The sequence below is a fragment of the Apiospora kogelbergensis genome, assembly GCF_038363985.1.
Source record: "Apiospora kogelbergensis strain CBS 113332 chromosome Unknown utg000012l_segment0_segment0, whole genome shotgun sequence".
Classification (NCBI taxonomy): domain Eukaryota; kingdom Fungi; phylum Ascomycota; class Sordariomycetes; order Amphisphaeriales; family Apiosporaceae; genus Apiospora; species Apiospora kogelbergensis.
This window is the reverse complement of record NW_027117429.1, coordinates 745,318-760,027: the sequence shown is the minus strand read 5'-3', so window position 1 is coordinate 760,027 and position 14,710 is coordinate 745,318. Positions and strand designations below refer to the sequence as shown.

Here is a 14,710-nt window from a genome sequence, read left to right as displayed (position 1 = left end):
GTAAAGCACCCTGGGCAAGACCGGATGAGCCCGCTATGAAGGCCCGACATCACCAGCGGCCAACTGACTGTTGCACGTCCTACCCTTGGTTTTCGCGAGCCAACTTCCCAAACCCTTCCCAATATAGGCGTAATCTCTGTTAGCGCGACATAAGCGCTGACACACCATTGGAAATCGCACCACATTCGGCAGGAAGAGGGGTAACCCCCCCCCGACACGCCTTCATTCGGACCGAGCTGGAGCTGGATCGCCGCTCACCCGTGGCCAGCAGTTCGCCATAGCCATCCTCGTCAAGCCGCCCGGCGAGCGCTGGCAATCGGCGCGAGGTTCCGTACCAAAATGAGGACTGGGAGCGCGCAGGCCTGTGAAAGGAGGTTGGAAGAGTTGCGACAGACATGTCCACCATGGGCCACCACTTCGTCACACTGAAATCGGTTCGATAATGTAGTCCTTTCGATATGACCTCGCTCCATGACCCGTGTCGCAACTTTCAGCCATCGGATGGAGTGGATTGACCACGCCGCTGCATCTCGTCTCGGTGATGCACGTTACTGCTCGATTGTCGGTGATTGTCGGGGATTGTCGGTTGCTCGGGCATTCCGAAGGGAGGAATGTGTCCCGACAGATTGGGTCACTAGAGAAAGGGAGGCAAGGGAGGCAAGTGGTCTTTATAACAGCAGGACAGGTCCAACAAAATGGGCAGCGCATGGCGCTAATTCGAGATCAGCTAGTGCTAACCCCACCCAACGGGCCAATGGGTGTTCGGCCTGTGCCCACCAAGCAGTCGTAGCTGTAGGGGCGCGGGTTGGCGAGCGTTGCTGCTGCAAGTTCCTGGTCAAGTGGTGTGCGTCGATCCAACTGGCACTCTGCTCGTATGAAGAGCACCTCGACAGTGTACCCCTCTTCTTTAATTCGATGTGGGTGCGTCAGCGCTTGTGCCACGCTAGCGAATAATATCGCCCTAGTTTTGGGAGGCTTCGCCCGCGAAACTCGAGAATAGGCGATTGCATGTAAGACTGTAAGCGGTGGGTCAGGACAGCGCGGAGGTGATTTGGAGTAACGTCTGACGCCATACGGGTTCTTCGGGACTTTCAAGAAGTAGCCGCGTTGCAGCAATTTGCGTTTGAAGGCACTGTTACTCCTATGTTTCGGTCAGTGAGTCACCACCTATGAGCAGATCGAAAGGTGTAGTCTTCGCTGGTCTACACTCACTTAGACTGGTGCTTCACGCAAGGGCTAGGCCGATGCCCCAAATTCATTACCAGTACGTGCCATAGCCACACACCTAATCCTTGAGCGAGGGATCTCTCTGCCCTGGGAATGCGCATGAATGTGGCCACTTTGCATGCTCCCCACACCGAGTGCTAGGATCCGGCCAGGTGCGTATCATTCCAAACGGCGACGCCAGGAATCAGACACCGTGCTTATCCCACCTAAGCATATTCAGACCGGATGAGTATAGTTTCACGGTCCCATCGCCCACTCGAGAGTCAATATTGCGGCTGGGAGGGATAGTAGCTGGCGATAGTTGCCTAGCATGGCACTAGGATGTAAGTCACATATGTGCCAGCATATGTATGAAGCCGACGCTCGTTGCTTGTACAGCAGGAGGTAGCTCGGTACTCGGCTTAGTATATGGTCGCTTAGTGCCAACTAGCCCCCAGTATAAAGCTGCCATTGCGATGACTGGCTCTAGGGAGATGGATGTTGGTTTCATCCATGAGCCGATTGATTGCCTAGTACCAGCTCGACCTTCTTTCAGGCCCAGTACTTATAGACCCAGAAGACTTAGCTTGAGATCTTCTGTCACTGAGTTTATTACATCCACCGTCGAGTCACAACCGTGACTGTCGTACTCATACATTCATATTGAATTCTGCCTCCGAGCATACAGCACCATGGTTACATTCCACAACAGCCCCCGAAGACGCAGACGGCCGCATCGAAGGGCAATGAAAGGAACGCGTCATGCAACCAACAGTTTTGACATGAATGTTCATAAGGCATCTTCGCAGGCGTCCTTTCCAGACGTTCCCAACTTCTTCGACGACCAAGAAGGCTACGACTCGGGCCCCTTCAGCTCCCCGCCACCGTAGGTCCCTCCACATCCAGTCCGCGCGTTGTACTGAAAACGAAGAACGTCGGGCGATACCCAAGAACTGCTGCACAAGGTGAATGAGCTGCTGGAAAAGGCCAACGCCGTCCAGTCCGAGCTGGCCCTCCACAACGAAAAGTAAGCCTATCCCCGCCCTCGTACGGCCGAGCTCTCCTACTCACGCACGCCCACGTCTCGCCAGATTCACAACTTTGTAGGTCTCCACCGCCGTCGCAACGATGCGCTTATCTGACCACAGTGCCCGGACAGCACACAGAAGGTCGAACAGCTGTACGTCACCGTGTGTTCAGTCTGGCGCAGATCGTCAACTGACATCGAATACAGGCTCCTGCAGCAAATCCAAAGGCTCACGGGATGGTTGTCGCAGGCGAAAGCCCGGTTGGAGCGATTCTTCCCCGTGGCCGACGCCGACCCCTTGGACGACACCTTTTTCGATCAGGTGTAAGGCTTCGCAAGAGGATATTGTATGTCGGAGTGGGTTAGGCCATTCGCAGACACGACGGCCGATGGCGCGGAATCGTGTTGCCTCACTGGCCCCGTACCTGCCGACCGCCGGTGCTCCATTCCTCTGCCTCTGCCAATGCACTGGCCTTTTGTAGCCTCGTCGGCTCTTTTCGCTATGGATCATGCAATCCTGCTCGGCTGTCGGTTGGAGAATCGTCGGTGGGGTGCGTCTATCGCACGATGTATGCAGGTCGGTCTGGCCATGTCTATCACGCTGGTCCCGTGGGGACTGGGTCTCGCTGGCCTAAGGAGTCATTGTGTGCCGGCGTGCTTCGGGGTTCTTTGAGGATGCCCTCAAGAGTCAGAGGCCCATCGAATCCAAGTCGCCGTTCGACTTCCGGACCTCTCAGGGCTCGATTCACTGGCGATGGTCCTCTGTACTGGATCAGAGCCACATTTGGTAGGAACAATCGTTCCTGATCCGACGCCACTACTGTATGTCCGTCAGGATACGGATACGTCCAGTAACCCGCGTAGCTAGTTCGGACAATTAGGTTGCGTCACATCAAACAGTTACACAGCTGTGTAGATACCCAGGAAAAGCAGGCTTACGCAGCTACCCGCCAGTTGATGACGAGCGATGCGCGCCTTGGTTCGGGTAGCGATGTCCTGGGCCGGGTGCATGGGTATGGGGCGGCGCGAGGGTAACACATCGAGCATGCGGTATGTGAGACCGGCCGGCGGCGGATCGGATATACATGTCCATTGCTTGCAAGTTTATACAAAATACATAAAAGCTAGCCGTCTTAGTCGTCGAAAGAGGAAGAAGGATGGGAAACGCATCAGCCATGGGGGTAGTAAAGATACTCGTGACAATTACCATGCAATTAGTTACACCTAGACTCTACTAGTCATACTAGAGTACATGAACGGGCGCTACCAACAAACAAGTCCCAAGTCATATCGATTAGTGGACGCAGCAGTAGCGGCCAAGGATGCTTCGAAAATGATGCCAAACACGCTGATCCTGGGCGTCGGCGAAGGGGTCATCAAACTTTTTAGCACATATTTGCTGCTCTACAAGAGCCGCCGTACGCCCCCGCCGAAGTATTCTCACGGCATCATAAAATGCCGCCTCGACGTTTATATCGTATTTTGCCGAAGTCTCGACAAATCCGCAGCCCAGCTCGAGCGCCAGAGAATGGCCCTCTTGAGCCGATACCACTCGCTCCAATTCGACATCGCATTTGTTCCCGATAAGCAGTATGGGCCCGAGGTGATGTGGATCTAGTGATTCCTTCGTCTGTCGAATATTCGCGTAGAGATCTCGTACGCTCGAGAAAGACGATCTGGAAGTAATGCTATATACCAGAAAGAAGCTTTGGCCGTGTTGTATCCATTGGTCACGCAGTATGGAATAGTCTTTCTGGCCGGCAGTATCTAGGACCTGGACTGCGCATGCCCGTCCATCGACAAGGACTTGTTTCTGGTCCGAATGCAGAGCTGGGAGCAAGATATGTTTGACTGGGCTACGAAGAAGCACTTCCTAACTGGGATGTCTGTTAGTTTCGCAGAGGCTAACTCGTAATTGACAGGCTGCAGTACAGTACAGTACTGTGTTGTTCTATTCCGTTTCAAAGCACCACTGCGGTGGTTCTAGACCTCACAGAACGGCTCACGCCGCATGCGGCTCTTACCTCAGTATCACCTGCCGGCCACCGCCACCCAACGATACCCGTATCTATCGAGACCGATCCTTCGTAGCAGAGATCCCTTTCGATTTTGGGTGGTCTCGGGAATACAGTCTTCACCAGAGCAACGAGGCTCAAGCTTATCGTGATGACCGCCGGAATGAATACCAAGCAATGTGAAAACGTCGGCGCTTCTTCATATCATGCCCCAGCATGCGCGCGGACGTTCGAACACCAGGCCTACACTAAATTGAGGAACATCACGTAAGCCTAGCTGCTCCTTGTTGTGGTGCCCCCTGGCTACCTCGTTCCAAGCTCCTCAAGCGTACCGACACTCAACACCCAATATCCCCAAGAAACGGAAGCTTGAGATACGAGATGCTCTTACAACACCATTTCATAAGAAGCTCTCTCAAAACGAAACCCTCGAACCACCACCCTCGGAGATGCTCCCCTCGCCTGCTAAAGATGTGGCCAATCCCAACGATAGACCCATGGGCCTCCATGGGCCCGAAATCAATTTGTTGCAGCGCTCTCGAGATTGCAGATATTCAAGCTTTGCTGCCGACTCAATGAGCTCTCCGGAGACTGCGTCTCTTACAACCGCATGCGCGCTTCTTGGGTCGGAAAGTCGTACAGACCCCGTCTCCAGTATTTCTGCAATGCCCTCTCCACCTTATAACTTACCGAGCTTCAGCGCGCATAGCATATATCGCCTTGCTGCGACGGAGTGTATACCTGGTGGCAAGAATCACATGAAGAAAACGGCAGTCGACCGTATTTTGACAGACCCATCAATGGTCCAGAGACATCTACTTGTCTTGCAACAAGAACTAAAGCGCAATCGAGATGCATTTTACCAGGCTCTCCAACGCAGAAATGTTATGGAAAGAGAGAATCTGAAGAAAGAAAAGCGCCATTTACTCCAACAACAAGCTGTGTGGCTTTCTGTCGCTCGTAGCCTCCAATCATACAAGGGCTTGATGCTTCAGAGGGACGCTCTTATTGAACGGGCCGTAGAGGCCTATGACCAGAGCATTGACACCAAAGAGTATGAGCGTTCGATGGGAGAAATAGAGTTGAAGCTGTCGGAGCAATAGTATTCACTTGGTTTATGTCTCGCAGATGCCAAAATCGAGGACGGAAGCATGACTGATGGAAGCAAACTACAACATCCAGCAAGGATGCCGTGGGGCGCCGTGGAGTAGCCAGCGGTGCTCATAGTTTCATTAGCTCCTAGCCGCAATTCGTGCTGATCGCCTGTCTCCACGGCACTGAGGCCCGCACTCGCTTTCTCTGATTTCAAACTGAATGGGATGATGGCGATGCGGCCAGTAGCGGTGTGAATTGTGATTATGCGCCCTCGCAGGGGTCGCGGAGTCGCAGCTGTCTCCTCCGGGCTTTTTTCGGTCGGAACTTGGTGCAGAGCGCGTGTATTCGGGTGCCGAGCCACCATTGAAGTCGTCCGCATCGGGCTGTCGTCGTTGTCGTCTCTTCGGGCTCGGTCTGCGGGGGGAGACGGCATGGTCGCAGTATGTCACCGTTAGCATTAGGCGAAATTGTAGGGCGCCCCCGCGACTCCCTCCCTCTGCATCACCTACAAGCCAAATACGTTGCCTTGCACTAAGGAAACTCTATGACCTAGGAAAAGCAGTATCCGCCACCTACTGTAAGGTTAGTGGTGGGGAGTGAGGTGGACTAAATCAAAGATGCAGTTCCAGAAACTGTTACTCACAGGTGTTAGACCCCCATTGTCCCTACAATAGCGGTCACAGCAAACATAGGTTGATGATCCCCCACCGGTGGTAGTCGTGGCAGACGAGATGGAGCCCCGGGGCGGGGGTTGGGGGTTGGGGGTTGTTAAGTGCGGGGTCACCATCGTCGGCAGTGGGTCAAGCAGCGCGTAGGTGATACCCCATTCTTCTAGCTACAGTAAGCCTTTGATCTACCCATCTACCCACTAATTGAACTTCGTCAACACCGCTCGAGTGCGTTTCGCCCCTACCCTGGTACCAGCGCGGTTTTGCAACGTGCCTCTTCTAGATCAGCTCATCCCTCGATGGTCGCCGATGACGACGTGATATATCTGGGTACGATCGCTAGGACGCGTCAAAAGGTACTGACCCCGTCCACTGCTAGGAGCAGACGGCAACGGGAGCCTCGACCTCATCCAAACCCGCGGCCAGTCCCATCCAAGCGCCTCCAGCGTGCCCAGAGCTCCAATAAATCGAGCTGCACGCGGCGCCAACCAGGACGCACACGAGCAGTCGTACCTACTGAAGCGAGATCTAAATTGGTGGAGGTCGGGCATGTCAAGGACTCCACTGGCATTCGGCAAAAGGTGTACGCCTACTTCAACCGACATAGTCGATTCTACCACCAAATCGGCCGAATTCCTGGGGCTAAGCGAATCTCACACCATGTCGTCGAGTATCATCCGCTCTTTCAGGGATACTCGCACGAGGAAGTGAAAGCTGCGGTCTTTAGCCGCTTGGACACGAAGTTTGGACCGTTTCTTGACGATGGCGAGGCTTAGTAGGGTACGCTTGCTTAGCGGTCGGCCGGCTAGAGCGGCTAGACACGTCAAAAGTCTCTATTTGCTGTACTGTACGAAACTGGGCGATGCAGAATTGAGATGGTCATTCTTAAGGCACGAAACACTTCTCTTGAGCACTGGATAATAAAATTCCGATCAACTGAATCAATTATACGATCGGTGTTTATGGGGTGGAAGTGCAGGTCCATGGATTTGAAGACATGGAGTGTAGTAGATTGATCCACGTAAGGGTGAATGGAGTATATGTACACCGTGGACATAGCAACGCTATTCTGAGAATGTGATGCTGAGTGGAGTTACTCAGAACTATTTATCTTCTGGACATCACAACCACTCGCAGTTCTGGCCACTGACATTACCAATATCCTCGCACGAGCTGTCCCTGACTTCATGAGTCTCCACCTTTCTGTCGCGAACAACGGGTCTAGTTCCTCAATCAGGCCTGCTGCCAACCAACTTCACAACATTTGGCTCATCGGAATGGTAGGGCATCTCCCGGAAACAACATAAAGTGGACCACTCAACCTTAAACTGTTTCAGCGAATGAACCAACACCTTCCCTTTCCCATACTATCGCTGTTCAACCGTGGTGACCAAGGAATTCTATGGATGAATCAACATCAATATGGAAAACGACGCATTATTGAAACGTTTGAAGGAGCTAGAACGTCGCGCCGAAGAAGCAGACCAACGCGCCGAAGAAGCAGAGCAGCAACGCCAGCTGGAGCAACAACGCGCCGAAGAAGCAGAGCAGCAACGCCAACTGGAGCGACAACGCGCCGAAGAAGCAGAAAAGCTTAATCGCCTAACGACCCTCTCCGAATATCTTGAAGCCTGCCACGAGTTTGTCTACGCAAAATTCCAGGTCGAGCCAGATAAAAGTCTTACATCGAAGGGTCCAACCACGAACCCCCAAAACAAATATTGCCCGACGCGCCTCATCCCTTGGTCAGACTTCATCGACCAGCAAAGGACGGTGTTCGGCGACCTTTATTCACTATGCCCGACCGAAACTAGAGCTTTCGAGAGTCTGGCGTTTTTGCACGGGCTTGGAGAAAGGATAGCACGAAAACGGATTGCCAACGAAAAAGATCTCGAATACTTTCAGCACATCAGTGTGGAGGATCCGGTACGATCGATTGTCGAGCATCTTGTATCTGTCGACGAGGTCAGGGAACTTTTGCTCTTGGGGATGGTATCGTGTTTGAGAACCACCCGAATGCTATTAGCGACATCTCCGAAGAGGTCGTTGACCGCCTTGCCACCACACAACGACCACGCACCCCCGACCAACCTCGATTCGAACGCCTTCGACTCCGGCCCGATCAAATCTGCATTTACAGGCAGGAGGGCGAGACTTCGACACAGCGCACAATGCTGTACATCAACGAGTACAAGGCGCCTCACAAGATCACTCCCCAGCATCTCCGCGTAGGGCTTCGCTCGATGGATATATACAAAGAGGTCGTGAATCGGGCTACGATCCCAACCGCAGCGGACCCCGAGGCTCTGTTCCAATACCATTCGGAACGGCTCGTCGCGGCTGCCATAACACAGACGTTCCACTACATGATTGAAGGTGGACTGGAGTACGGCCTGGTCACCACAGGAGAGGCAATTGTCTTTTTGAAAGTGGACTGGTCCGACCCTACGACCCTACAGTACCATCTCGCCGAACCGCGGGCAGAGGTGGTCGCGCACCCGCGTGATGCGCGTTATTGTACGGCGGTCAGCCAGATGCTTGCTTTCAGTCTGCTAGCGCTGGACTACTCCCAAGGTAGACGGTATCATCGCCAGGACGAGCGTGAAGCGGTCATGTCCAGTCTAAAGACCTGGTCAGAAGATGTCGAGACCATACTCAAGACGATACCAGTCGATCAGCGGAAGGCACCATCGAGCTCGCCCGCCTATGAGCCTGACCCATACAGCGATGCTGACCGATCGCCATGTATGTCGCGGAAGAGGAAACCAAGGAAACCGCCCGGGAATGTGACGAGGATTGGTGTGCCAGCGCATTCGCCGGAGTCATCCGACGATGAGAGCACGAGGCGAATGCAGGAGACGCCCACGCCGCTTGAGCCAAGACGCAGCGGACGGATTCAAGCGGCGCAGCGGGCCTTGCCCAATCACACGCGGAAAGACGGCCACGACGCCTACCGCAGTCGCCAGCAAAACGATGGATACTGTACGGAGGAATGTCTGCGCGGTTTGACGCTACAGACGAAGACGCGGCTTGATGAAAATTGCCCCAATGTTGCTGCTCATCGACACGATGGGGATGGTCTCCACCACCGCATTCGCCATGCCAGATTTGTGACACTGCTCCGCGACCAACTCAAGCGCACTCTTGACGACGGGATCGAGAGCCTCGACAAGGGAGGTGCTCGTGGGGTCCTCTTCAAGGTGACTCTTCTGGCATATGGGTACACCTTTATTGGCAAGGGCACGGTGCCAGCATTTATCGAGGATCTCGAACACGAAGCAAAGGTCTACCAAGTCCTGCAGCCATTGCAGGGTAGAGTCACGCCGATCTTTCTCGGGGCAATCGACCTACGTACGATATCACGCACTTACTACTACGACTTCCGCGTCCGAGTTCAATACATGATGTTTCTGTCTTGGGGTGGTGATAGCTTGGACTCGGTGCGCACTGCAGGCGACGATGGCGATCTAAGCCGTCAATTAACCCACGCAATCCGTGCTCTGCACACTTGTGGAGTTGCACATAAGGATCTCCGGTCGCCTAATGTGCTGATCAATCAAGAGAATGGGCAGATTAGGATATGCGATTTCGAGAGGGCCGTTTTGATGGAGCGTCCTCGGCTCCCTCTTGGGTCGGTGGTGCCAAATAAGAGAAGGCTCCCGGCGAGAAACAGCGGGGTTGGAAAGATGGGTCGTAACTTGCCTTATAAACGGCAAATGCGCGAGGATTTGAACGCAGTCACCATGATATGCTTGCGATAGGTATAAGTACGAAGATATCACAAGCGGCAGCTTTGACTGGTTATCTTGCAGCATATTTTCAGGTTCAATTCATTGGCAAACGCTCTAAACGCTAAATGCTACTCTGCTCCCGTGACTCCCTGGTCCTAGTCTCCACGAGGATTCTGGTGTGAAGAATTAGTGTGCGACGTACAGCCATTTCCTATTCAAATCGAGATGACTTGGAGAACATCGCTAGGATGGATAGTAAAAACTTCATTCCCACGGATTCCTCCAGGTAGCTGTCCTCGGTATCTACAGACTCGAAGTTAATTAGTTCGCTTTCTGTACTTCAATACAAGCATAGACAGAGATGCCGCTTGTGATACCTTCCGTATCAACATGTGCCACGTCTTCATCCAAACGGCATACCGCTGAGACTCGTCCGAAGGTCCTCCAGCATGCCCACCATCTTCTTTGCCAAGGTCTCCCGCTGCAGCTTGCGCCTGTCGTCCTTGTAGTAGTCTGGCGTGCGCCTCGCCGCATTCTGCACAGACCCTCTTGGACGGCCTGCCTGTGACAGCTTTACACCGTTTCCCGCCATTCTGGGAGGGAACTGCCGTGGTTGAGTCGACATGATCGGCGCCAAGGGTCTTCTGGCCGTCACCCGGCTATTCCAACGGACAGCTCTCTGCAGCGACGCATCCATCGCGCCGTGGTCGGCGTATCTTGTGGGTGCTGGCCAAGCACCTGCATTCGTCGCCGCGGCTGGTGCAGTGTTTGTCGTGGAGCTGGGCTCGGTGCGGGCGGGTTGCGCCACTGTTTGTCGGGGAGCTCGGGCGACTGTTTTATGATTAGCGTCACGCGGTCACTAGCCGAGAAGCTGTACTCACCTTGGGGTGTTTTGGGTGGAGGCAGCTGTCTCGGACCCATCTGCCTCGTGGGACTGTTGAGAATGACAGTCCCGCCGTCATCGTCGGGGATGACGTCGTAGACAGACAGAGGCTCCGCCGCGGCAGCGGGAACTGCTGCAATATACTCGGGGTCGGTTTCGTACTCGGCATCCGCATCGCTGTCTATGCCAGCAACGGCATTCGCGTCGTCGCTGGCGTCCGCCTGGGCCTCGAGACGGATGGCTTCGACTTGGCCGCTCGATCGTGTCGCTCGGCCGTGGCTCGGCCTCGCGTGGGACGCGGCTGATTGTCGAAACTGCGGCTGTCAGCAACAGAGCTGGATACACTCGACGGAACGGTAACCGGGACATGGGGACGGACAATCCTGTTGAGGTCCGGCACCTGCTGCCCGCGTGGGACGTGCATCGCCGTCTCCATTCGCTCGTGCGTCGGGTTCCAGTACGCAAGCGCGCTGAAGACGTCGCAGAACCGCCCGAGGTCTTTTGTCTTGTTCTGCAACGACAAGCCGCTCTTGCGAACCTTGTCTTTCTGCGCCTTGGTATGGACCATGACGGAGGCCTAGCTACTAATATGGTTCGGGTAACTTGCTGGACTCTCTTGGAACATATTTCTGGTGTCCATGGAGCTTCAATAGCGTCCCGCGTAACGGTAGATATACTGTAGTCACGCTTGGCTTGCGGGTGTCAAATGGGGATGGCATGATGAGCTCGAGTTGGGCGAACGTCGCCAATCCAGCTGCTGATCCGGTTCCGAGCCCATGTTGGCGAGAGGGATCCCGGGCCAGCTTCTCTTCGACGCGTCTTGAGGAGAAGTTGCGCAGTTCAGGAGGATTGGGCAGTTGGTTCACAAATGACGCAGGCTCGCGAACCGGCTCTACGCTAAGAACGGTGGGTTCTAGACCTGGCCCGCTAGTGCGCTAGTGCGCCATTGCTGCTCTTCCGACACTGCACTCCGACGGTAGGGCCAACAGGTCTGCAGGCAACTATGAAGCCAGGACCGGAAACAGCGCGCGAGGGTCTTCGAGCTCTCGACGGATGCGGCGATAGAGAATACGCTGCTGAATGATTCAAGCTCCGAGGCGACCTACCTTTGCCAGAACGGTACAAGCAGAGCGGTGGGAACGTCAGGCTCTGTCCTGCGCACCAGAACATGAGCTGCATCACAAGCTGTCCGTCCGGCGTCCATTCCTGTCTCCGAGTGCCACTTGAGGACGGTTCCAATTCTGCATTAGAATCAGGCCAACCAAACTCAGGACTGAAACCAGCCCGTGAGACTCTTCGAGCTTACGCAGCAAAAGACAGTATTGTATGCTACTGGATGATTCGCGCTCCATTCGAATCGGCGCACCACGTCGATAATGGTACAATTGAATAATCCGATCGGGCGGAGCAGAATGGTAGTTTGGCCTCCCAGTATCCTTTCTGCAACTACTCGGCGGGAATTGGAGAGGCCTGAAAGTGCCTCGTGTGAGCCAGCAAGTGCGACACGGCCAACAACGGAGCACAACAATATCGGCGCTGCTGTCCGCTGGCTTTGCTCATCTGGACCGGCGGCGCCATCAGCAGCTCTGCGTCCTGAGGTCGACATCTGCCCTACCGCCGCTTAACGACGCAGAGCTGGAGAGATAACTTTCGACCGACTACGAAAAGGCATTTCCTGATCGAGAGTCTAGCTTCGCAAGATGAACTGCACGTAAGTCACACCGTCAGTACTGCACCGGTCTCTTTTGACGACTGTACCTTGAGGTACGAACCCAATAGGACCGGAAGTCGCTTCAGGTAGCATGGTCAGAAACAGATGCAAAGGCCTGATGTACGATACTGGTAGGTACGAACCAGAAGAGCTACATTGGGGCTTTCGGGTACAAGGAGCACATACTATTATTTGAGAACCTGGGAGAACAATCAGATGCGTTTCGGCTGCCTGTCGTGAATGGGACCGGACTAGCCCAAAGCAAAGAGCCACAGAAGCACTTCGGCAGCTACGAGAGGCCCATACACATTGGGAGCGGTGGAATGCGAGTCGTCGGCGAAGTCCAGCCATGGGATCAGAACTTGTGCCAGCCGTGCAGCATAACCTACCCCCAGTCCTCCAACTCTGCAGACCGTCGGACTTCTTGCTCGACAAGGATAGCCAGTCGTATGGGCCGTATGAGCAGTATGGCGGTCGCTACGCGTGGCAAGCAGGCACCGATGACATCTCACATGTTGACCAAGTATCCAATCTGGAGTAGGCCGTAGCAAAGGACTTCACAAGCGTAGATGACCAGCACGACCACGAAAGCGCACTTCTACCGCCCCCAGCACTGGAAGCATTTGGTACTCTGGCATGGGCCACGTCCGTTTTCAGACGTTCGCTGGCAGCCAGCATGTCAATGCCGTTTCTTCTGCATACCGTAATACGGCAGGTCGTCTACGGTACGTCTGTACGGGACCATAGCTACGCCAGCATCGAATTTGACGCAACATGGTTAGACCGGCTGCCAAGAAGCACTTCCTAATTGAGAAATCGGTAGCTTCGCAACATGATCAACCCATAAATGGCAGGTTGGGTACTGTACTGTATTGCGCTGGTGACTTCTGGTTACTGGACCTCGAGGTACGGAGCCTGGCATATCGGAGTAGCTTTCGGTAGCATCATCAGGAAACGGTGCAAAACGAGTGTGCTTTGCCCAGAGATACGGGGAAGTACGAACCAGAACAGCAGCACGGGGGATTCGGCGTACAGTGACCCCGAGCTACTCCGGGACTGCGTACGAGTACGGCCAGATGCATTTCGGCTGCCCTCGAACGCTGGGTATGTCGTAAGAACGGAACTAGCTTACACCAGAAAAATCCTCTGTCAAACTCTTGCGACTGTCGGCTCCCGTTCAGCTTGTCTGGCCGAGTGGGCGGATTCAACCCTCAGGCTCTTCGCGACACAGGTCGCTTCTAGCTGCCACGGTAGACACTGACTTCCCGGAAGGCCCGCTGTTCCTGGAATGGCAGGTAGAGAAGACCCCGACGCTGAGATGGTGCGAAGCAGTGAGAAGCACAGGTCGGGCACGGTGCTGTACACTCATCTTGAAGGGCTTTGCGTTTTTGCTCATGGTGGCTCGGTCACAACTACGAGGAGACTACAGACTACAGAGACTACAGAGACTACAGAGACTACAGAGACTACAGAGACTACAGAGACTACAGAGACTACAGAGACTACAGAGACTACAGAGACTACAGAGACTACAGAGACTACAGAGACTACAGAGACTACAGAGACAGCTGTCGTCTCCCAAGTCTAACCTCCGCCAAGGTCATTAGATTCAGATAGACCGCTCCAGACGACTTCGAGTGTGACGGCCCTGACAGTGGCAGTCAATCAACTTGAGCATGGTAAACACGAAAGCTGGAAAAAGTCGACATGACATACAGGCGCAGCATGAGCAAAATCCAATGTCTATTGGGTGACAGACAATCAAAAGGCGGTCCGCGCACTGGCACGAGGCCCAAAGCAGCTACGACCTACACAGCTCGACTGCTTGGCCGGCACAGGCCGAACACCCATTGGCCCGTTGGGTGGGGTTAGCACTAGCTGATCTCGAATTAGCGCCATGCGCTGCCCATTTTGTTGGACCTGTCCTGCTGTTATAAAGACCACTTGCCTCCCTTGCCTCCCTTTCTCTAGTGACCCAATCTGTCGGGACACATTCCTCCCTTCGGAATGCCCGAGCAACCGACAATCCCCGACAATCACCGACAATCGAGCAGTAACGTGCATCACCGAGACGAGATGCAGCGGCGTGGTCAATCCACTCCATCCGACGGCTGAGGATTGCGACACAGGTCATGGAGCGAGGTCATATCGAAAGGACTACATTATCGAACCGATTTCAGTGTGACGAAGTGGTGGCCCATGGTGGACATGTCTGTCGCAACTCTTCCAACCTGCTTTTCACAGGCCTGCGCGTTCCCAGTCCTCATCCTGGCACGGAACCTCGCGCCGATTGCCAGCGCTCGCCGGGCGGCTTGACGAGGATGCTATGGCGAACTGCTGGCCAAGGGTGAGCGGCGATCCAGCTCCAGCTCGG

The 14,710-nt window shown here is 54.4% G+C and overlaps 3 protein-coding genes across 3 annotated transcripts; all 3 read left to right on the top strand.

The window, feature by feature from the left end:
• Positions 1-3,566: 3,566 nt before the first annotated feature.
• Positions 3,567-5,351, top strand: PG998_014655 (uncharacterized protein; the record flags this gene model as incomplete). Its single annotated transcript, XM_066881471.1, has 3 exons — positions 3,567-3,823; positions 4,221-4,427; positions 4,526-5,351. The coding sequence occupies 3 exons, from the start codon at positions 3,567-3,569 to the stop codon at positions 5,349-5,351; spliced, it is 1,290 nt and encodes a 429-aa protein (XP_066723602.1).
• A 959-nt stretch (positions 5,352-6,310) lies between these two features.
• On the top strand, positions 6,311-6,787 carry PG998_014654 (uncharacterized protein; the record flags this gene model as incomplete). Its single annotated transcript, XM_066881470.1, has 1 exon — positions 6,311-6,787. The coding sequence occupies one exon, from the start codon at positions 6,311-6,313 to the stop codon at positions 6,785-6,787; it is 477 nt and encodes a 158-aa protein (XP_066723601.1).
• Positions 6,788-7,433: 646 nt separating this feature from the next.
• PG998_014653 (uncharacterized protein) lies at positions 7,434-9,045 on the top strand (the record flags this gene model as incomplete). Its single annotated transcript, XM_066881469.1, has 3 exons — positions 7,434-7,937; positions 7,982-8,993; positions 9,035-9,045. 3 exons carry the CDS (start codon positions 7,434-7,436, stop codon positions 9,043-9,045), a joined length of 1,527 nt encoding a protein of 508 aa, XP_066723600.1.
• Between the last annotated feature and the right edge of the window lie 5,665 nt (positions 9,046-14,710).